General features: G+C 35.8%; 1 protein-coding gene across 4 annotated transcripts in view; it reads right to left on the bottom strand.

The window, feature by feature from the left end:
- The window catches only part of DMTF1 (cyclin D binding myb like transcription factor 1), a 43,548-nt gene that overhangs the window by 10,048 nt on the left and 10,739 nt on the right, over nt 1–22,761 (bottom strand). For all 4 annotated transcript variants that reach the window (XM_082398316.1, XM_082398318.1, XM_082398315.1 and 1 more), the window contains 10 exons: nt 22,505–22,621; nt 21,455–21,577; nt 16,498–16,592; nt 12,060–12,174; nt 11,053–11,129; nt 5,910–6,067; nt 4,747–4,779; nt 3,742–3,851; nt 1,442–1,670; nt 68–219 (listed from right to left, as the gene is read on the bottom strand). In XM_082398316.1, the coding sequence (XP_082254442.1) occupies nt 68–219; nt 1,442–1,670; nt 3,742–3,851; nt 4,747–4,779; nt 5,910–6,067; nt 11,053–11,129; nt 12,060–12,174; nt 16,498–16,592; nt 21,455–21,577; nt 22,505–22,613 (1,201 nt within the window). In that variant the 5' untranslated portion in view covers nt 22,614–22,621. The remainder of the gene's footprint in view (nt 1–67; nt 220–1,441; nt 1,671–3,741; nt 3,852–4,746; nt 4,780–5,909; nt 6,068–11,052; nt 11,130–12,059; nt 12,175–16,497; nt 16,593–21,454; nt 21,578–22,504; nt 22,622–22,761) is intronic.

Raw genomic sequence — 22,761 nt, 5'->3', positions numbered from 1 at the left:
TCTAATTCCTTGAGGACTAAATAGAGTAAGACAAAAGGAAGGACTTAAGAAGCAAATAATACATTACCAGGGAATGAAACATCCTTATGGTTTGCAATTTGCCTTTTGATGGTCCACCATTTACTTCGAAGCCATTGTGGTGAACGGACACTGCTCCATCCCTCTGCTAACAGATCCCAGTTTATGTCATTTTCATCAGCTACATCAAGCTCTGCTATCCTACAAGTTACAAAATAAGCATCTGTTAGATGTCTGTTTCTCCATAAGAACCCTCCTCTAACTACAGGTGACGGCACTGGCAATAAAGGGAATGGCAGGTTGTGTCACTGAGATGCTACCGTTCAGGTACACAGGAAAGGATGGATTGCAGGAGTGCAGACCTGCTTCCAGAGCTAAGAGCTATGACATCACAGTAGCAGCCTTGTTAATGGTACCACCAATGGGCTGTACCATAAATGGTCAGAACCAGAGGAAGCACAGTGAAGGAAAGGGAATAGCTAAAGGTTAGAATAAGATAAGGACAGGTTTAGTTGTATAGTGTTCTACAATGTTTTATAGTGTGTTACAATAAGTTATTTCCTAGATCTGAGCTTTTCCATTTGTAAAATAAACAAAATTATTTAGAAAGGAACTATTTATAAAGATGACTAGCTGGAAAAAACTATATTAAAAACGAAACTCAAAACGAAGTGATAAAAAGATAAAAACAATACTCAGGCTGCAACCCAAAAAACCACAATCAATACAAAATAGTACAACTAAATTTGGGGTTTTAATGTCTATTTGTTTTCTAGTTTTAACTGTCAGGATCTTGATTTTCAGTAGGGTGTAGCCACAAAAGCAGCTTCTACTACTTAAGTGTCTCAGATATTTTCTTGCTGGTATTTTTGCTCATTTGAGTTTCTGAGTCTTAATGGTTAAACTAACTAATGTAAAAAATAAACTTGGGATTATCTTAAAGCTATTTTTGGATATGTATGAAATGGAAGTGTCTAATTTGGTCCAATTTGAAGGTGTGGGGTAACTGTGGACTGGGCAATCTTAGCATAGTAGCCAAAGATTGAAGGGCATGGAGACTGATAGCCCTCTTACCCTCAACATGGTCCCTCTTGGCTAGGACTGAGGCACATTGGTGGGACAGTGGAAAAGCTGCACTGCCGCTGCCTGTGCCATACCTGTTCTGCGGATATAGAGAGGACTTCAGTCTCCACGCCTTCAATCTGGTACTTTACACGAGCACTAAATCCACTAAAAAAGGAACAAACACAAAACAAAACAAAAAAGAGCTCAATATGAAATATTTAGGATTTTAAACAGTGGCTCTCTATGGAAAGGATGCTTTTCAGACATTAGGCATCTATGGAAACCAAAAGAGGAAAGCCAATCTAGATAGCCACAGCAATTAAGCAGCTTTTGTTATTAAAAGATTTAGGACACAAACCTGAGGATGAGATTGATTTCATCTTCCTTGGTCCACTCAGTACCTCCACTCTGTTTCCAGTTCAGGTAGTTGAGCCATTTAGAACGACACTGCTTTTCTGAGCGAGTACCCACTCGTTCTGCCACAGCTGCCCAAGACACACCCTGTGTGACTATGTCACCTGGCTCAGTGCTTGTCAATTCATGAACCACCTCTGCAAGTCTCTTTTCTTCTTCTTCTGTCCACTTCCCTGAAAGAAGGAAATCATCCAGACTACCACTGCTACCTTCTCCTTGTTTTGCAAATCAGATTCAGCCCTGTATTTCAAAAGACTGATGGGAAGTATGCAGTAGTATTAGAATTATTTCTGAAAGAAACATGGAAAACCTGCATATACCTGCTAAGACAGTTACTAACCCAGTAAGGTTCTTAGTACTACAAAAGAAAATACAGACTCCTAATAGAAAGCACTGACTGACTCTTTAAGGAAAGAAAAACTACTCAAAACATAGCTAGAAAAAATTATATTTTCTCAAGTTATACTAAGTCCTAACTGGGAAGTGTTCCATTGATGGCTTGATGGACACAAAAATTCATACTTTTTTCTTAGTCCCACCTAAGATTCCCTGCTCTGCAGAAGTGAAGTAATAAGCTCAATAGAGACCATTATTTACAGGAATGAAAGAGGAGGGACAAGTAGAGTAACACCTATGGCTTCCCACCCATTTCAGTAAAAATAAAAACTAGGTTTATACCATCTCCTTTCCCAACTCCAAGCTACTGTGATAAAATATAAGTCTGAGACTGGTAACCAAACATATTTCTATTTCAGTTTTTTTGAACCCATAAACCCACTAATAATATCACATGTTCCTATTAGCCTTTTTCTTAAAAAAGCTTAAGCAGAAAAACAGGAAAAAAAAAAGAAAACCTCTTAAAAATGTCTTCCACTCTGTTTCCATTTTGTTACTAGTAGCTGAAAACTTCTGGAAAATTTCAAAAAGGCTATGTGCTTGCCTTTCAGGTATTCATTCATTCAACAAATATATACTGAATATCTATGTGCTAGGCACCGTTCTGGATATCATGGATTCAAGACAAAGTCCTGCTCTCCTATTTTAGCATGGCAAAAAAGGAAGGGGAAACTCAGACTGCCATCTCATGGCATGGTCCAAAGAGAAAACTCCTGATCCAAAAGGATACATAGCAACAAGGCAAGTTAACAGGCAGAGCATTCCCTGAGGCTGGCAATCAGGGAATGGCATAGTGTTTTTCCATTATGCTCACAAAAGGGGTTCTATACTCAGTGTCTTACATGAACCTCTGGGGTCCCATCGTAGATCTAAAGCTCCCATTCCTGCTTCATTCATTAAGCTGTCATTCACTACAGAATTAGAGTTGGTGGAATTTATGTTTTCATTGCCTTATAGGTAATAGTGCTGGTGGAGTGGTTAAGGAGGAAACGTTCCTGACTCCACTTCAGCAGGGTAGGGGGTGAGGACAAAAATTATATTCCCTGGAAGCTCAAGCCTAGCTTGAGAACTATTTTTCTAATTGAAAGACTGAGCACAGATTATGGATCCTTCAGAAAAAATTAGAGCTAAAAAGGGAACTATGAAATCATCTATTCTAACTTCTTCATTTTATAGAGGAAACTGAGGCTCAGAAAGGTAAGTGAGAGTTGGTGGTGGAGCCTGAATACTGTTGTTGGTCATATAAAGGTTAGGTTTAACAGTATCTATCATCAATTAGTACATCTGTATACATTACGAATTGACTGGGCATCTGTGGTCTGAAACACCAATCACGAGTTTTTTCTACGGAAAAATGTACTTTGAATTTGAAATAAGCAAAATACATACAAACCTCTGGAACACAGCTTCTTCCTAAGTTGGGACCTGCCTGGAACTACAGTTTTTCATAAATATGAGCTGATAAGCTGTTACCAACATAAGTTCAATAGTTAGATGGGCTTAAATTAAAATTACTTCCTACATATATGCCTTAGAAGTACCTATTAGACTTAAAAATAATTACTTCCCCAACTGGAGCAGTTCTGAATTGCTACAAAATGGAAACATGCTAGACCTAAATAAAACCTTTGAAACTGAGGAGATGTGTCCCTGTGAAAAATATCACCTTACTACACAGAGCACAAAAATAAAGGATTAGTTGGGTCTATCTAAAGAAAAAGGACACTAGAAAATAAAACCTCAACTACAATGAATGGCAAATCTCTTTCCAGAACAGAAGAGAAAGCAGTATCTGAAGGGGCAGGGGGCTCAAATGGTGACAAAAAACACCAGTGGCACTCACAGTACCTGTGTTGCAAGTGTCCTTCATCAGTCGGCACCGATCTTTGACAGAAGAGGCACTCCTTCCTAGCGCCGCCCCTATTGTTGCCCAGTCATTGCCATGCTTTATCCGGAGCCTAAAACAAGAGTCTGCCAATCAGCATTTGGTTCAACTGTTTTCTCCCTTTTAATTTCATCATTTATTCTTCATTCTTCTTCTTCCCATTTGACTGGTTTGGAAGTTGTGGGCAGCAATACTTTGAGAGCCAAAGTTTGAAAGTGTGGCCTTTTTTTGGGGTCCACAGTTGTCTGTGGGTGAAAAAAAAACAGGCAGCAATTGCCTTTTTCCTGGGTCAGAGAAGAAATAAGTAACTTGGATATGTGTTCAAAAAAGACCAAATTTCCCCTCAGGTTATTGACACAATCTCCCAGGCAATCCCCAGATTTTTCCCTTTTGAGCACTCCTAACAAGCTCTTCTCAGACACCTGAAACAGTTTCACAAGTCCTTATTATCATAAACAGGATCAGCCTTCGGGTTTTTTTTTTCATGATCCATACAATCCATTAACCCATACTTTATGGTCCCAAAATTATGTTTCCTGCAAAATAAGACTGTATAAGGTAGAGTCAGCCCAGATAGCCAGTGAAACATTTGCCAACTCGCCATTCTAAACTAAGCCATTAGCACAACCCTGGTTTTGATCCTGGTATGTAAGTTCCCCAGACTTAGTCTTCAGGTCACCAAGAATGGTGATCTAATCTCTTCTGTAACCCCTATTAGTGGTCTAAGGACACATTTCATTTGGTTACTAACAACAAGAGAAGACAACGTATGGACATGGCTACTCTGTGCAGATATAGATTTGATAAGTTCTTTACACGGTCAACTATGCTTAACAGCAGGATTAAATTATACCAGTCTACCAAAAATCTCTTGACATTTTCAAAGTAAAACTTTAGAAAACACAAAATATTTTAAAAAATTAAAACACAACTATCAGAACTAATGAAAAAAAGAAAGTTAAACTTACTCCTTGAGCTTTTCAATTTCTTCAGGTGTGTATCTAGAAATTTAAAGAAATTTTTAAAAGATCAATTAAAACAAAGAATGCTAACAAACTTAATAAAAATCAGAATTTCACTTAGGGAGCCAAATGTTAAGTCACTTAGCATATTGATAACATTTTTAAAGTAACCAATTTCAAAGTAGATTAATAAAAATCAAAATTAATGCCTCTATTAAAAAAACCCACAACAAATATTTTAAGCTATAATAAAAGTGAGCACTGTAACAATTTTCTCTAGGAAAATTCAACATTTAAAACATATTTTCTCTTATGCTGCCTAACTCTTGCATTATTTCAAGTTAGGTTTAGGTACTCTAATATCATAGTTATTCTGAAAGACTTATGGATGACATGGTAAACTGGAGCTAAAAAGAAAATCTATGGTCAATTCTCACAAGTCACTGAAAAATTTTAAGTTCTCTTTATTTTCTCTACCCATGCATGGACAACTGACATATTCTTGCTCCATGTAAAGGCTTTCTTTTTAGTGGGTAAGTACTCAATATAGCCAATGCAATGTTCTTTTTAAAAGCAGTATCTAGTAAGCCACACTACTACCACCTAAAACTCCCAAAGAGAAATTTAAAATATGTCAACAACACCATATTATCATTGCATTGAAGATATGATGGCTTCCCACAGATATTACCGATAACAGAAATCCACGCATTATATCCAGAAATTTAGCTATTTTCTACTCTGGTTTTATTAAAAAAAAAAAAAAAAAAAAAAAAGTCACTGACCTAGGAAATGTTATACTATAGAAATGAACAGGAAAAATGTTACCAATGAATTTAGAGTTCTTTTTATACTTCCTAAATCTTTAACCACTACTATACTTTTTATAATGTTACTTTACTACAAAGCAGACTTTGATGTATTAAGTCAGCTAGGTCTTAAACCTATATAAAGTAATTTAGATTCTAATTTCTAAAAGAGGCCTTATTGTAATGAGGTTTCACCGTATTTACAACATGGACCTGGACAATAAAAATACTAACATCACTCAACAGTAATTCATAACTATCTTCAATTAAGGCTTTGATCATAATTTTATTTAAAAAAATAGTTCCTTAAATATTACCCCTAAATTACATGAAAACATGCAGCATTACAAGTTTTCATACTTTCCCACATGGTTTCTGTCATCATACATGCGAAGCACTCTTCTATAAACTGCAAACAAAGGCCGGTTCAGACCCCATGCTATAGTCCTGTAGAAATCTTTTCTTTCGTCTTTTGACATCTCAAAGATGATTTCTGTAGCATCTTTTATTCCGCGTGCCTAAATGGGTTACATTTCTTTGATTTAGGGATTTCTGATAAAATGCATATGGATATACTATGCTTTTTAAAAGTTTTTTTATGTTAAAATCATCAATGGCATTTAGAAAAATAACATATTGATAATTCATTAATAAGTCAAATATAGACTTTAAAATGCTGCAAGAGATAATACAATGATACTTAAATGTTCCAAAAATAAGTTGTATATAATTCAATAAAGTCCTGCCAACCCCTTTTAAAATTACAAAAAATTAAATCTAAAGAAAGTAGAAAAGGAAGAAATCATAAGAACAAAATTAATATAATCAAATCAAGAATAGAAAGGATGAGCAATGCTAAAAATTGGTTCTTTGAAAAGATCCATGAGACTAAATAAAAACAAAAAGATAAACTTATGGCAAAACTTAAAAAAAAAAAAAAAAAGGACAAAACTATATTAGAGATGAAAAATGGCACCTAAGGAGAGATGCTACAGAGATTAGATAGTTGAACATTGTGAAAATTTTATGGCAATAAATTTGAAAACTTATATAAATGTATGAATTCCTAGAAAAAGTCAACTTACCAACTGACTCAGGAAGAGAAAGAAAATCTAATAAACACAGACCATGAAGAAAATTTAATCAGTTATTAATAATTTTCCCACAATGAAAACACCAGGCCAAGATGACTTTACAGGTAAATCCTACCAAACAATTAAGAGAAACATAATTCTGATTTTAAACTATCCTAAAGATAAAAAGGGGGTGGGACTTCCCTGGTGGCACAGTGGTTGGGAGTCCACCTGCCAAAGCAAGGACATGGGTTTGAGCCCTGGTCTGGGAAGATCCCACATGCCGCAGAGCAACTAAGCCCGTGCGCCACAACTACTGAGCCAGCGTTCTAGAGCCTGTGAGCCACAACTACTGAGCCCACGTGCCACAACTACTGAAGCCTGCGCACCTAGAGCCCGTGCTCGGCAACAAGAGAAGCCAACGCAATGAGCACCACAACGAAGAGTAGCCCCCGCTCGCTGCAACTAGAGAAAGCCCACGCACAGCAACGAAGACCCAATGCAGCCAAAAATAAAAATAGATAAATTTATTTAAAAAAAAAAAAAAAAGATAAAAAGCGGGGACAATTCCCCACTCATTTGATTAGGCTAGCATAATCTCAATAGCAAAACCAGACAAGGGGAGTTTCAGAAAAGATCTTCCGGGCCAAGCTCATTCATTAAAATCGATCCCCCAAATCCTCAAAATATTTTAGCACACTGAACTCAGTAATGTATAAAAAGGTTAATAATCAATGCAAAAAGTAAGCTTACTCCAGGAATATGAGTTTGTATTAATTTCAGAAAAATTAGCAATTAATCACATGAGATTTATGGAAAAAAAAGTAAAATCTCAATAGGTATGGAAAGAGCAATCATAAAATCCAACATTCAAAAAGCATAAAGACTGTAATAATTATAAACAGAGTATAACCTTTAAATATTGTAAATCACTATGTACACCTGAAACTTATATAATATTGTACATCAATTATACCCCAATTTTAAAAAAGCATAAAGATTAGAAAAGAATCATTTACAGATGTTATATATGTAGAAACCCAAACATCTATAATCAAAAATTATTTAAGAGTACTTAGCAAGAATGCTGGTTACAAAATCAATGAAGTCATTTGTATTTCTAGACAAAGCTCATAAAAAATCTTTAAAACTTCCCACTAATAATAGCATCAAAATTAAAAAAGCATTAAGACTAAATCTTAGGCAAGTTATGCAATTCCTTTAAGGAGGAAACATAAAACTATCAACTGACATTAAAGAGGAACTAATTAAAACGGAGAGCTATAAAATGTTCTTCAAGAGGAAGTCAGAATATTACAAAGATGTTAATTCCCTTCAAACTGATTCAGATTCAATGTAGTCCCAATAAAAATTCCAACAGTTTTTCATTCTTTGCAGGTTGATTCTAAATTTATAATGGAAGAGCAAAGGGCCAAGAACAGCCAAGACACTCATGAAGAGACCTGCCCCGTCAGGTATTGGGACTTCTGAAGACAGAGCTGTACTGGTGCAGGTATGAAACTGAACCTAAGAACAAATTAGAAAACCTAGAAACATCTGTGGAAGTTTGAGTAGGACAGAATGGATACTGTAGACTGGGAAAAGACTGACATTCCCTAATGATGCTGGGACAATTATCATCCATACAAAACAAAACAAAAACAACCACAACCCACAATAACATTGAAACCCTATCTCATACCCACAGGAAAAAAATTAGTGTGAAAGGCAAAACTATATATGTGAGAATATCTTTATGCCCTTGAGGCAGGGGAAGATTTCTTAAACAAGCATGCAAAAACACAGAAGTAAAAAGATGATAATTTTGACACTGGAATTAAGAATCTTCTTTCATCAAATGATACCTAGAGAGAAGGAAAAGACAGGCCACTAAATGGGGCAAGATATCTGTAACACAACCAAAAAACCATTAGTATCCAGCATACATTAAGAACGTCACAGAAATTAAAAACATAAACCACCCCACAGAAAAAACTGATAAAAGACACAAACAGGAATTTCAAAGAGGAAACACAAATGGCCAACAAGCATATAAAAATATGTAATCAGAGAAATAAAAATCAAACCCATAATAAAATACCATTTACACAAATTAATAGCAAAAAACTAAAAAGAACCCAAATGACCATTAACTGTGGAACGTGTAACTTATGGTATATATATTTGCATGATGAAAGCTAAAAAAAAAAAATCAACAGGGGATGGGTCTCCAAATCACAATATTGAACAAAAGAAGCCAGTTACAGAATACCCAGAGAATCAATCAACTTACGTAAATTTCAAAACAGGTAAAATTACACTGATATGCATTTTAAACACTCTTCTGAATGTATTAAATTTCACAGTAAAAACTTTAAAAATTTAGAATCTTTTCTAAAGTTGTTTTACGCATTTTCAATTCTGCAAACAATTAAACCTAAATATTTACAAGTACCTACATGCAAGGCACTGTGTTGTGGGATGATATTATAGTGAGATGAAAAGATTTTTCTGCCCTTTTTTTTCTTGTTGCTTGTGACAATACCTTATCCTTTTACCCAAAATATGGAATATATGATACCTAATTAATTGGTTTAAAAATAGCTCCACAATGTTCCTGTAAGAGCACCACATAATGAAAATCACAGTCAAAAATCAAAATCAAACAAATTAGCTTTTCCCAAGATCAGTATATCTTTATGGACATTTCCTATTTCTGACAATTCTATCATCATTCTCCCAAACATCTTCAATTTTTAAAAAACCCTTAATTATTCCCACTCCTCATTTTCCTTCTTCACCAATATTCAGTCACCAGGCTTCCTTAGAGACTACTTGCTTATCTGCCTTTCCCTGCCAATTCTATTTCAACTATCGTAAAGTCCTTACTACTCTCACCTGGTCACCTGAAATGGGTATCTAAAAGTCTTAATCATAAAGCTGAAAGAGTCCTTGGAAATCATCTACTCCAATCTCCTACACAAGAAACCAGCTTCTTAATTCCCCAAATTCAGTGTTTTTACCAATTCGTTGCTACCTTATCCATACCTGTAGCATTTTTCAAATTTTAACTTAAGTGTTTGTGATCAGTGGACAACTTTTAATACACTTCTAGATACATTTCAATGGTCACTATATTTCTGTTTCTCTTAAAACAATTAGCTTGGTGGGAAGGATCTTTCTTCACTAATAAAGAATTAAAGTTTTTTACTCTTTATAATTTATAAAGTGTAGTTTAGGGAGGAGTGCAGCTTAAAATTAAGCTTAAGAACATGGACATTCTAGGCTGCAGTGTATTTAAAATAGTAAAAAATTGTACATAAACTAAGTATCAAACAAGAGGAGAATAGTTAAATAAACTCTGTACACTTCCCATTCCCAAACAATGGTAATGGTCTCCATTTCAAACATGCACTATTTGAACATAACTCCATTACTAGGATGGTCAGCAAGTCTCTGGAAAGATTTCCTTGAGAAGAGCACAGATCTACCCGACCGAACTCTCCCTAAACTGAGTTACCAGTTCTTCTCATTTCTTATAGGATAGAATTCTAATTCTTTGGTCTGGACTTCAAAGCCCAAGTTCTAGAAGCTAGTTATCTTGGTTCGGGTTAAAGCGGTTAATTTAACATACTCTGGGTTTGAACTCTGAATCCCCGACGCTCATCATTTACTTATGCTGTTCCCTCCAGCCCTATTCTACCCCTAACTCCCACCCCTTTCTTTAAAACTTAGCTCAAATCCTGCTCTTCCAAATATTTTCCATAACTGTCCTAACCCTGAGAATAAACTCTTCCTTCTTTGTTCTCATGAAGAATTAACAACATGTTATCACTCACAGGGTACAGAGCCTTATATCATTCTTCACCTGTTTTCAGAATTTCCACATGGACTGTTGGCAGGCATTTGAAGGCCAACACTATTTGTTAAAGCAATTCACATTTCTAGTGCTTCAAAAATTCTGTTCTCATCAGACATTTAATGAAGAGGATGACTAAGGTAACAGGATATAAGCTTGAATATGAAAATGAACTAAATTTTTTTTTTAAAGGGGAAAGACTAGTGTGATGTCATAAACTCATTCAAAGAAGATGCATATCTTAGACTTTATACAACATAAATTTAAACCTTAATTTATAGGTTGCTTGAAAAGATGGGGCTTTAAGATTCTGAGAGGCTATTAAAATTTTGTCTAAACTTCAGGGTATTAACTAAAGCAATAAAGCTATTTTAAACTGAGAATTCAAAATGTGCTTAAAAATATACTGTAATCATACAACTGAGAATTATTAATCTACAACATATTAGCCAGTCATCCATTACTTAATTACTGAAAAGCTCCTAAGTACTATATACAATACGCTGCTTTGATATTTTTTGCAATTGGCGATGAAAAAATTAGTGAAACAAAAAAATATGCCATAAGATACCTTCAAATAGCGTTCAATATTGTTCATCAAAATATCAATTTCTTCCTTGGACCACATCCCCTGCTTCCATTTATGTCCTTTAAAAGAAAACAAGTAATGCTATAGAAAATATTATTCCTTGAGAGGAATAAAATGTAGCTAATTTAATGTCTCACTCATCTGAAATCTGAAAAATCCCCAGGTAAAGTTGCTTTTGTGACCTCTGGTTTTTAAGAAAGAATACATTTGACCCTACTAAGTAGAGATAATGATAAGTAAAAGATTCATAAAAAATATCACTTCCTCTTAGTTACATCTCTTATCCTTTCAGCAGTATAGGACTTACAAGTACAAAAGCCAAATCACCCTCAAAACTTTCTGAAAAATTTCCCCAGTGAAAAATAAATTTTATGGGCAAAAAACATGTATAAAAGATTCTAGGACAAGGTAAACATAATATATTGGATACCAAGTGAATAATTTATTCTTAATGAGTACTTACTGTACAGTGGGTGAAGTGAATAATTTATTCTTAATGAGTACTTACTGTACAGTGGTTGAAAACAATCAATTTACATACTTTTTGTTTCCTTTCCTTACTTCAGAGTGGCATATATACAACCTCCACTTTGTTGCAGTAACTTCCTTAGCAATCCTTACGAGCACAGCAGCACTATAAACACCATTACTTTAAACCTCTAAGCCACTTATGAGACCAAAGTTAGTAGCAGAACTTTGAAAAAAGGCTTGACTTCCCAGTCCCATAAGCAATAACTGAATTGTCTTTTAAATGACACCACTGTGCATCTGTTTATAACCTACTTCATATCAGAGAACTAATGATCAATTATTGAAAAATGAATATTGGTTTCATGGTCCCATTCAGAGCCAAATTTAATTAGAAAAGGCTCAATTACTGTAACTACTCAACCATAATTATGAAGGCCCAACTCAGAATCCTTATGACTACAAGCTCTTCTTAACGTCAATTTTTTCCGCTGGACACTAAAATTCACAGTATCTCTTACCTTTGTTAGTTAGAGAATCCTTATCTTCTTTAGTTGTAAACCATGCTTGGCTAACTGCTGAAACCTCCTCATTACCCAAGGGAGATATGTCATCTAGTTGCTCATTCTGTAGAATCTTGAAAAGGTAAAAGAGAAAAAAAAAGTAGCAGCCTGATTTAATACCCAACCTGATTCATCTTTGTTTGTAATGCTAAGCACTATAAAACTCTAATAATGTGAAATCCATGTGTTTTAGATATAATAAAATTATATTGAATTTATAAAGACAAATATTTTCTTGCTCTTTTAATAAGACAAGTATGAAAACAAAATTATCTGCATTAACAAAATATGACCTTCATTTAAGCAAGTAAGTCAGTACTAGTAGCTTGAATTTTAGAGAATATTGGCTAAGATTCCATTAAGCATTTAAATTAATACAGTACAGGATACTCAAAGCCATTTGTATGTTTATATATGTAAAACAAACTCACATATAAAATAAAATGAAAATGCTGGGGTTGATGTCATGATTATTCATATCCTCACAGGTAGTTTGCTACCTAAATATATAGTCATCTGTAATGTAATCTGTTGCTAAATCTAAAGGATTAACAGGCTAACTCAAAAGATGTTACTGCAAAATCATGATCTGCTTATTGTTTACTGACAACTTTGTTTTAGCCAACCTCTAGAGCTGATTCCTACCCTCCTTAATGTACCTTCTTTCAAAGAACTATATGGTACTACTTTCTATTATTATTGTAGTAAAACAGTCTGCATGAGAAATGTGTAGTTAAAAAATAAGCTTTATTGAGATACAATTCACACATCATAAAATTCACCCTGTAAAGTATACAATTCAGTGGCTTTCAGTATATTTATGAAGCTATCACCAGGTACATTTTCTTTTGTTTTTTAAAAAATTTATGTATTTTATTTATTTTTCGCTGTGCTGGGTCTTCGTTGCTGTGCACGGGCTTTTTCTAGTTGTGGCAAGCAGGGGCTACTCATTGTTGTTGTGCGTGGACTTCTCATTGCGGTGGCTTCTCTTGTTGCAAAGCATGGGCTCTAGGCGCACAGGCTTCAGTACTTGTGGCATGTGGGCTCTAGAGCCCAGGCTCAGTAGTTATGGCGCACAGGCTTAGTTGCTCCGCGGCATGTGGGATCTTCCCGGACCAGGGCTCGAACCCGTCCCCTGCATTGGCAGGCGGATTCTCAACCACTGCGTCACCAGGGAAGCTCACCAGGTACATTTTCTTTTTTTTTAATTTTATAGCTACTTTATTTATTTATTTATTTATTTTTGGCTGTGTTGGGTCTTCGGTTCGTGCGAGGGCTTTCTCTAGTTGCAGCAAGTGGGGGCCACTCTTCATCGCGGTGCGGGGACCGCTCTTCATCGCGGTGCGCGGGCCTTTCACTATCGCGGCCCCTCCCGTTGCGGGGCACAGGCTCCAGACGCGCAGGCTCAGTAGTTGTGGCTCACGGGCCCAGCTGCTCCGTGGCATGTGGGATCTTCCCAGACCAGGGCTCAAACCCGTGTCCCCTGCATTAGCAGGCAGTTCTCAACCACTGCGTCACCAGGGAAGCCCACCAGGTACATTTTCAATTAAGGACATACCTAATCCAGCAAATTCTGCAGGAACAAAGCTGTTTTTAAGAGACTTGGCCTTGGGCTAAAGAGAGCTATAGTGTAAGTGAAGAAGATTTAGCAACAGTGCTACCATATCAGGTATGAACCTATTACAGGCAGACCAGGATAAGGGGAGAGTCACATGCCTAGTGACCACTCAACCCAGTTTTGTCTCTGGATTGGATCAACTACTAACCTATGTCACTCTCTGGAGGTAAGTCCTAACAAAGTTTGAACTGTTTTTTGAGTAGGCAGAAACTGGATCTCTACTTTCAAGAAGATATGAAACCCATCTCACTTCGAAAACAGAGAAATTGTCCATGAACAATCAAAGCACAATGAGGAGAAAAGCCATGCCTCTACTGTCACCTACTTTATTTTTATATTTGGTGGTAATGAATATTTTGTATTTATGAAAATGTTGTTTTTTAAAACCATAGGCAAAAGCTAGACATCACTGGAACAAACATGAAAAGTTTTATAACCCTGTATTTATGCATCATACATTTTAGATCTTTTTCTTTTAAAGATTAAGAGGACTTTATAAAGCTGAGAATTGAGACAGACTAGAAAGATGATATCCAAGGCCTCTTATATTATGAAGATCACAATTCTGTAAGATTTGACACAGGAGTTATTCATCAAGGGCAATACAGAGACCTATCAAAAGACCTTGATACATATAATACCTACTTTTAAGAAATGTAATGTAGAAAATATCCTGAGATGATCTCTTATATTAATTAGTTCGTTAAAAGAATAAAATCACCATTTTCCAAAGTGAGTCTAAATATACAGCAAAGCCCACTCTATGAATCTCACAAAGAAATCTGTCATGCCAATTAATCACTGTCTTTGGGCAAACACTTTATGCTTTATGGCTCAAATTTTTCTGAAGAAGACTTACAATTATTACTTAAACCATATAACGTTAAACATGAAAAGCCAGGAAATGAAGTAAATAATTATTAAATTTTAGCAGTAATATTCAGCACTGTCAATAAAAGTGAGTATAGAAGGAGACTTAGGTACCTGAAAGGCTATCTATCTATACTTAGTAATAAGTTTAGTAGTAAGTATTTTAGTATTGTAAATAGTAATAAATTTTATAGTATTTTACCCCCATTTTTCGCTACTTTATACATAAATCTTTTAAAGTTACTCAGGCTTTATTAGCATGCTGTTGCTTTCTAAATGAAGCTTTTTTGAGTTGGTTGTAGGGTTTCCTATCTGTAATATATACAGGCTTAGAAATCTAAAAATAAGTATTTCATTCACTAAATACCTCTTGCAACCACAAAGTACTACATACATTGGGAATGTTTTTAGTTTCTAATTGTTTTTCAAGCTCATCCCACCAGTGGAATGAGGGAAGGGGCATTAGCTACTAAACTACGTGAAATAACTACACCTAGATTGACACAAAAGGGCACAGCAAAAAGCACACTATTTCTGAACATCTAACTGTGCTGACTTTCACTCCCAACCTAATATTAATCTTATTAAAAAAATTCAGAAATTATTAATTATTTTGTTCATTAAAATGGTAATAACAAACCAAGAGGTTAATATTAAATTGTAATTCATTAAGTCTTCAGAAATAATCCAAACAAAACCATATAACTTGTCTAACTAGCACTGCTACTGCTTAACCTTATAATAGCTAGGTTGTAAACCAAATCACACATATGTATATAGTTATTTTCAATGTGCTAAAAATGGAATGGAAGTGAGACTACATAGTCTTTGAATCTGAAATGAATTTGACAAGACCCATTTTGAAGAAAGAATGTGCCCTATTATTTCTGAGGGTTTAGAAAAAAATTTCTGTCCAAATTCCCACTGAAACCCAAGGGTAGATTATGAGATCTCCAGCCTGGCTCAAAGCTGTTTGAAGCATTTTGGAGACTTGCTTCTCTGGAAATCCTGTCATTCTGGAACCACTCTGAAGCTCCCCACTGCAAACCATTCACAGTACACCTACCTGAGATGTCCTTAGTCCCTGATGTTACATATCAACTTGTAACTACTTTACTTCTTAACTGAAGGGTCACTGTGATGCTTCACATACAAAAAATAATGGTACAATGTCTACTGTCTACTTAGAAGTATTTTATTAAATGAAGAGATGAAGCAAAAGGACAGCTAGTAAAAAGAAAGGACAATCAGCCAGAAATAAACTTACAAGTAAAATATATTTAAGCTGTTGGTTACTGAAGACAGCAAAGAATTCTGATTACTTTTGGCAGAAATAAGTCATGAGACAAATAAAGAAGTTCATGTAGGAAAAAGGGCTAATTATTACTTAACCTCTTAACATGCGGTAAAATGTATCTAGTCCTACAGGCACAAAAGGAACTACCTTACCTACAACTGTTATAATTAAAATCTATTTGAAATAACCAGCTTTCATTCACATTAGGGCAGAGAATACATGGAGCCGTTCTAAATCTGTCACTACAGATAACTGCTGGGTAAAACTTATCTGAAAAAGTTTTATATCCCAATCAATAGCATATATAACTGGTAGATAAAATTTAAAGTTATTTAACAGCTCAAATGAGATCACTCCAAGTGGATAAAGAATGCCCATGCATCATCTGCTTCAACAGATGTGAACCACTCTACAGGGAATAAATTTTAAAATTCTATCATTGCTTACAATTCTGAGACTCACATATGTGGGGACTGGAAACCTGAATGAATAAGTCCAACCTCTGTTCTGTGGTTGCTCTTTTGTCAGACAGAATGTATTCTCATCATTTTATCACCTAAGGTATGTGTAAAGGATACTCTTCTTGTATCCAGTAAAAAGACTTACTATACCTGGATCTGTGTCACAGTTCCCTCAGTAATCTCATCATCTGCCACCTCTGTGGTTGCAGTCATGGTCACCTCAAAGCTCTGATCATTTTCTGAAACTTCAAGAAAAAGAACAGTTCAACTCCAGCATAATAATGGCAGGTTCTAATTATTTAAAAATATACCCAAGGAACAAGTATGTGATCATCTAATTTCTTAACATATTCCTTGCCAATATATCCACACATATATATGTGTGTGTGTGTGTGTGTGTGTGTGTGTGTGTGTATACATTCATATACATATATTTGCTTAACAAATATCTACTGTGCACCTAATACATGCCAGGCATTGCTCTCGGCAACAATAAACAAAAAAACAAAAATTCTGCCTTCACAGCACTTATAGCCCAGGGGGGAAGATACAAAATGAACAGGATATTATGCTGGAGAAGTATTAAGGAGAAAAAATAAAGCATGAAAGGAAATGTGTTGGGAGTTGGGGAGAGTGTTTGAATTTTAGATAGCAGGGCAGGAAAAGTCACCAACACTTGGACTTTATCCATAAAGTCCATATATCATATATCATGCAGGTATACTGAGGAAAAGCACTTCAGGCAGATGGAAAGCCAAGTGCAAAAAGGCTCTGAGATGAGGGCCTGCCTAGATTGTTCATAGGAACAGCAAGGAGGACAGTGTAGCTGGCCAGAGCAGACCAAACAAGATACTATGTGGGGACTCACAGACCACTGTAAAGACTTTGGCTTTAACTCTCTTCCAATGGGTTGACCATTGGAAGATTTAGAGTAGAGGAGTGATATAAACTGAGTTTTATTTTAACAGGATCACTCTGGCTGCTAAGGGGAAAATAGCCTGAAGGGCAGCACAGGCTGGAAGGAAATCAGTGAAGAAGCTAATTCAATAATCTAGATAAGAGAGGTCAGTGGCTTGGACTAGAGTGAAGGCAAGTGAGGGTGATAGGAAGTAGTTCAAATTGTGGATACATTTTGATGGTAGAGCCAATAGGATGTGCGGATAAACCAAATATGAAAGTGAAAAGTCAACGATGGAATTAAAGTTTTTTATCTGAGCTACTGGAAGAATGTACCTGCCATTAATGAGATGGGGAAGATTGCAGAAGAAGCAAGTTTAAAAATGTAGGACGTTTCAGGAGCTCAGATTTAAACATATTCGTTTGAGATAGCCACTAAACCTCTAGAGTCAAGAGAAGTCTGGACTGGAATAAATCTGGGAGTCATTACCAGAGACAGGACTTAAAACCATGAATTCTAGGGAGTGAGTAAAAATGGAAAAGAGAAGCAATCTAAGAACTGAGTCCTGGGGCACTCCACATTCAGAGGTTGGGGAGATGTGGACAAGTCAGCGTAAGAGACTAAGAAGGAATGGACAGAGAGAAAACTAGAGAAATGTCTTCCCTGGAAGCCAAGTGACAAAATGTTTCAGGGAGAAGGGAGTGACAAAATTGTTGAAAATTGTCAGCAGATCAAGTAAGACAAAGACTAAAAAAATCACCATTGGATTTAGCAACAAGAAAGTCTCTGGAAAAAACTAAAAAGAAGAAAAGAAGAAGAAAAAAAAGAAAGTGTCTGGAGACATGGGGAGAACAGTTCTGGTGTAGTGATAGAGGTGAAAGACTGACTGGAGTGGGCTTACAGAACAAGGGAAGAAGAAACGGAGGCAAGGATAGGCAATGCTTCCAAGGATCTCTGCTCTGAAGGGAAGGAGAGAAATTGGATGGGAGCCCAAAGTGGGCTAACAGGACGTTTTGAAGAAGAAATTATAGTATGTTTATAAACGTTGATGAGATTAATCCAATAGAGAATGAAAAATTGATGATTCAGAGGAGAAAGGAAAGAATTGCTACAACTATGTCTTTGAGTAGACAAAAGGGGTGGGATCTAGTACACTGAAGGGTTGGCCTTAGCTGGGTGAAATGACAGAATATATGGACATAGATACAAGTCAGTGTGTATCTATGGTAGTGGAAACTTACAGAAATTATTTTCTGGCCACTTAAATTTTCTAAGTAGGAAGCAAAGCTATCAGTTGAGAGTGAAAAAGGTGGAAGAAGTATTGGAGATTTCAGAATGTATTAAACAGTCATCTTAGAGTGGGAGAAAGAACACTAGATAAGTATGGTATGACTGGCAGGCAACATTAAGAGTCCATTTCAAGTTAATGATCATAAATTTAAAGTGAGACTGGTCAGCTTACTTGTGCTGTCTTTCTCCAATCTCTTTCAGTTAGCTGTACCAGTATAGACATAAATAGGCAGACAAATTGAAACAGGGTTGTGGTTTCATCAAAGAATGATGAAGTGAGGGGAGGAAAAAAGGATCTGAGGGTAAATGCAAGACAATGATTATAATGATTAACCATGAAAACTGAAACTAGGTAAGGAGGAAACAAGGATACGAGTGAAGAAGGAATCATTTAAAAGTGGTAAGGTCAATGGGTCCCAGTGGGGCAAAGGATCGCAAAAGTATGAGAGGAAGTAATTTGGAAGATAGGAATTAGTGGTAGGAAAACAAAATCTGAAGTAGATTACAAATAGACTCCAATTAATATGCAATAGCAAGAGTGGTATGGGAATGACAAATGAGGCCGTGTGAAGAACAAAAGGAATCAGAGGCTTAGTAACTCCAACAATCCTCTAAACGAATAATCACCAAGAGTTTTAACAATGAATAGGTAATGGAATAAATGTGTAGATGATTGCAAAAAGAAGTGGTAAGTTATCTACACTGATTAACATGAGAGTTAAGAGAACTTTTAAGGCTCAGACAGATAACTTTTTATCAGTTTTATAAAGCATGTAAAGAAAACCTGAATATTAAAATTAAATCATTAAAACTAATATTCATCTCCATGAAGTCCAGCATAAATTACTCGTGCATTTAATCAGTCCCAGATGATGGTGATGGATACAGGACTTCATGCTTTTGTGTGACTTTTTTTAAATGCAGAAACTTTCCTAAGTTGATTTTATCAACATACTTTTTACAAATCCAGGGAACTTCAAGTCACTCTTCATAAATTCAGTCTTATTGTAAATTAGGCTTCAGAATGTCCTCTTTGGTGATGCTATGACCCAACATCAAACAGCTCATGTGCTTTTATGTCAACACACCATAAAATAGAACAAAATATCGTGTAGTTCAAACCTACAATAATGTTCAAGGCACTCTAACCAAATCAATTAACCAGTCAAAATTTACATTAAAGTAATCAAAAATTCTGGCTTAATTAAATATTTTTACTTTATTTTATAACCTGTGAATGTACTGTTCAGCATGGTGACTACAGTTAATAATACTGTACTGTATATTTGAAAGTTGTTACGACAGTAGATCTTAAAAGTTCTTATCACAGGAAAAACAACTGTATTGATAACTGTGTGGTGAAGGACATTACTAGACTTATTGTGCTGAACATTTTGCATATACATATGCATAATGATTTGGTATACATATACCAAATCATTATGTACACCTGAAACTAATATAATGTTAATGTCAGTTATATCTGAATTAAAAAAATTCTAGCTTAGAAAATGTCTATATAGGATTGTATTTGTACAGATAGGCTAATCATGTTCTAAAATTGAGTCATAACATAATAATAGTCAAATTAGGAGAGAGTTTTAAAAATCATATGAATCATCATTAGAAGGAAAGATCATTTAATTAGAAATACATTATGCTTGTATATTCCACAAGTGGAAGCAATATTAGCAATATTAACATTAACACCATTTTTCAACAAAGTCTCATAGTAAACTTATATAATATGGTTTCTTTTCTGCTCAATTCAATAAGCAATTAACTCCAAATACAGAGTACATATCTCCTTATGAAGACATGATTTTCCACAATGAAAACCTAGTCTTAGTTTTCTTCCACTAGATGATGATGTGATCTTGCTTGATGCTGAGTGCAAAATAAAAGTTCGTGGATATGCCAAGACCCTCCTTTGTGCAGAGAGTGCCCCCAACAGCCCTGTGCCCCAACCCCATCGCCAAGGACTAAGATATCTACTCCAGCTTTGGAGGGCCACCACAGTTCAACAAGATTCCATATTCTTTGCTAAACAAACCAGAAATATAATTTAACATTACAGTTGGTGGGTTGTAGTCTTTCACCAACAGTATTCCACCCAAAATACTACATCTTCTTAGAAACCAGTCTACTCTAAATGATCTTGGAATATAAACATTTTAAGGACTTTCTTTGTTTTGGGTTTTTTTTTTCTGGTCGCACTGTGCGGCATGTGGGATCTTAGTTCCCCGACCAGGGATCGAACCCGTGCCCCCAGCAGTGGAAACACAGAGTCTTAACCACGGGGTCGCCAGGGAAGTCCCTTAAGAACTTTCTTAATGAGAATAAACTTATTAGGCTTCGGTCTAACTTCCATCTAGCCATATACCACAGGAAAAGAACATAAACTACAAGAACCGGAATGCCTGGGTACGACCTTAGACAAGTTACTACACCTCTCTATACCTTAGTTTTCTCATTTATAACACAGGGAACACTCTAGAGAGTGCTTTCTCAATGAGGGTGAATATGCTTCTTGGGAGGAGGTGAAAAGATCTTATTCTCTTTATTAAGAAAGCAAGGACACATATATATATAGTACATTAAAAACAACAACAGTATATTTGTGGTATTACAATTTCATGGGGGAGAGCATGATCATGAAAAAAATGTCTAAAAAGGCTCTCAGGAGTGGGGGGCAATTAAAAAAAAAGGTTGAGAGATTAAACTAGGCAATATATGTAAAAGTATTCAGAGCCATGCCTGGCACATAAATAAGCACTCATTAAGTGCTGGTTAAAAGGAGGTTTTTTGGACTAAGAGGAGAAAAATAATGGGTCCAAGTCTACCTTGAAATGCCAATTTAATCTCTTGGAATCTAAATTTTGATTCAGAAGGAAACTATGTTAATACTCAGTGACTTACGTGGAAGTGCAACAACTGATATGCAAGGAGTGGAATCATCAATACTTTGATCATCCTCAGAAGACAGACAAAGCCTTTTATGTGGAGGTTCAGTACTATCTTCTGAGTCTATTTCATCAGCTTCTAATGAAACAAAACAAAAACAAAAATCTCAAAATCTTCAAACCAACAGGGAGAAAACAAAATCTTCAACAAGTAATGACTGTAAAATAATCTTCTTACTGATTCGCTATGTCAACTAAAGCCAGTCGTGCAAGTGAGACGCACTGCCCTCTCTACGCCTACTGCAGCACCTCAGCTCTTATTCTTATGACAAGGAACTATGAACAAAGGTGCCACTTTTTAAAACATCACACTTTTGTGCTGTTGACTACCTGGCTTTCCAAATATTTCACATGTAAAGACAAGGGTCGGTTATTTAATTCACTCACAACATTCACTGAATGCCTACCATTAGCTAAGTTTGAGAAACAGAACAATAAGAGATACCCTGACTGTCAAGGAGCTCATAGTACAGTGTAGGAGATGACTAAACTAACAATTTCAAGATGGTGTAATAAGAACTATGAAGGTGGAATGAAGAGGCTGTTATATGAGCACACAGGCATTTAATTTAGACTGGAGGTGAAGGGAGGTTTCTAGAAAAGGTGTCTTAAACTTCAAAACGAAACAGAAGCCAGGGGAAAATGATTATTACTGGCAGTAGGAGTAATACATGCAGTCCTACTGAGGTCCGAGAAGCTTAAAGTATGTTAGGAATATAAAAATAGCTGTGAACTGCTGGAATACCGATACATGAAATGTGGCAGGAAATGAGGCTGCAAGGAAAGCTGAGATGATGGGAGGCCTGTGTGCCAAATTAAAGAACCTGAACTATATTCTAAAAACCATGGGAAGCTTATTAAAAAAAAACAACTTCCTATACTGTGAGTGAATTAAAAAAAACTTCCAAAAAGTTCGTTCATTTGGGTTTCTCCGTAACATCTTACGGAAAAACTCGAACAAACTTTTTGGCCAACCCAATACAATTATGTCAGCAGGTTCTCCTACCATTCTGAGGGCAGTGAAGAATGAGGTTCCCGTCTGCGTCCCGAGTCAAAGTCACAGAGTTCACAGTTTCTACTGTTACTGTGTCAGAATCCTCTTCAACTGTGCTCATACTCAAATCTGTATAAGAACAGGTTTCAGATTAGGGTTTAAAAAGTTATTTCCAAGTATGAACATAAAGTAGCCCACAGAACCCCGCCCCCCCAATTTGTATCTGCCTATAGTATTCTTTATGTGAAACTGCAATGATGCTTCAGGTT

The sequence above is a fragment of the Balaenoptera borealis genome (genome assembly GCF_965194805.1).
Source record: "Balaenoptera borealis genome assembly, chromosome: 7".
NCBI lineage: Eukaryota > Metazoa > Chordata > Mammalia > Artiodactyla > Balaenopteridae > Balaenoptera > Balaenoptera borealis.
The sequence above is the reverse complement of the archived record's forward strand: the minus strand, read 5'-3'. Positions and strand labels throughout refer to the sequence as shown.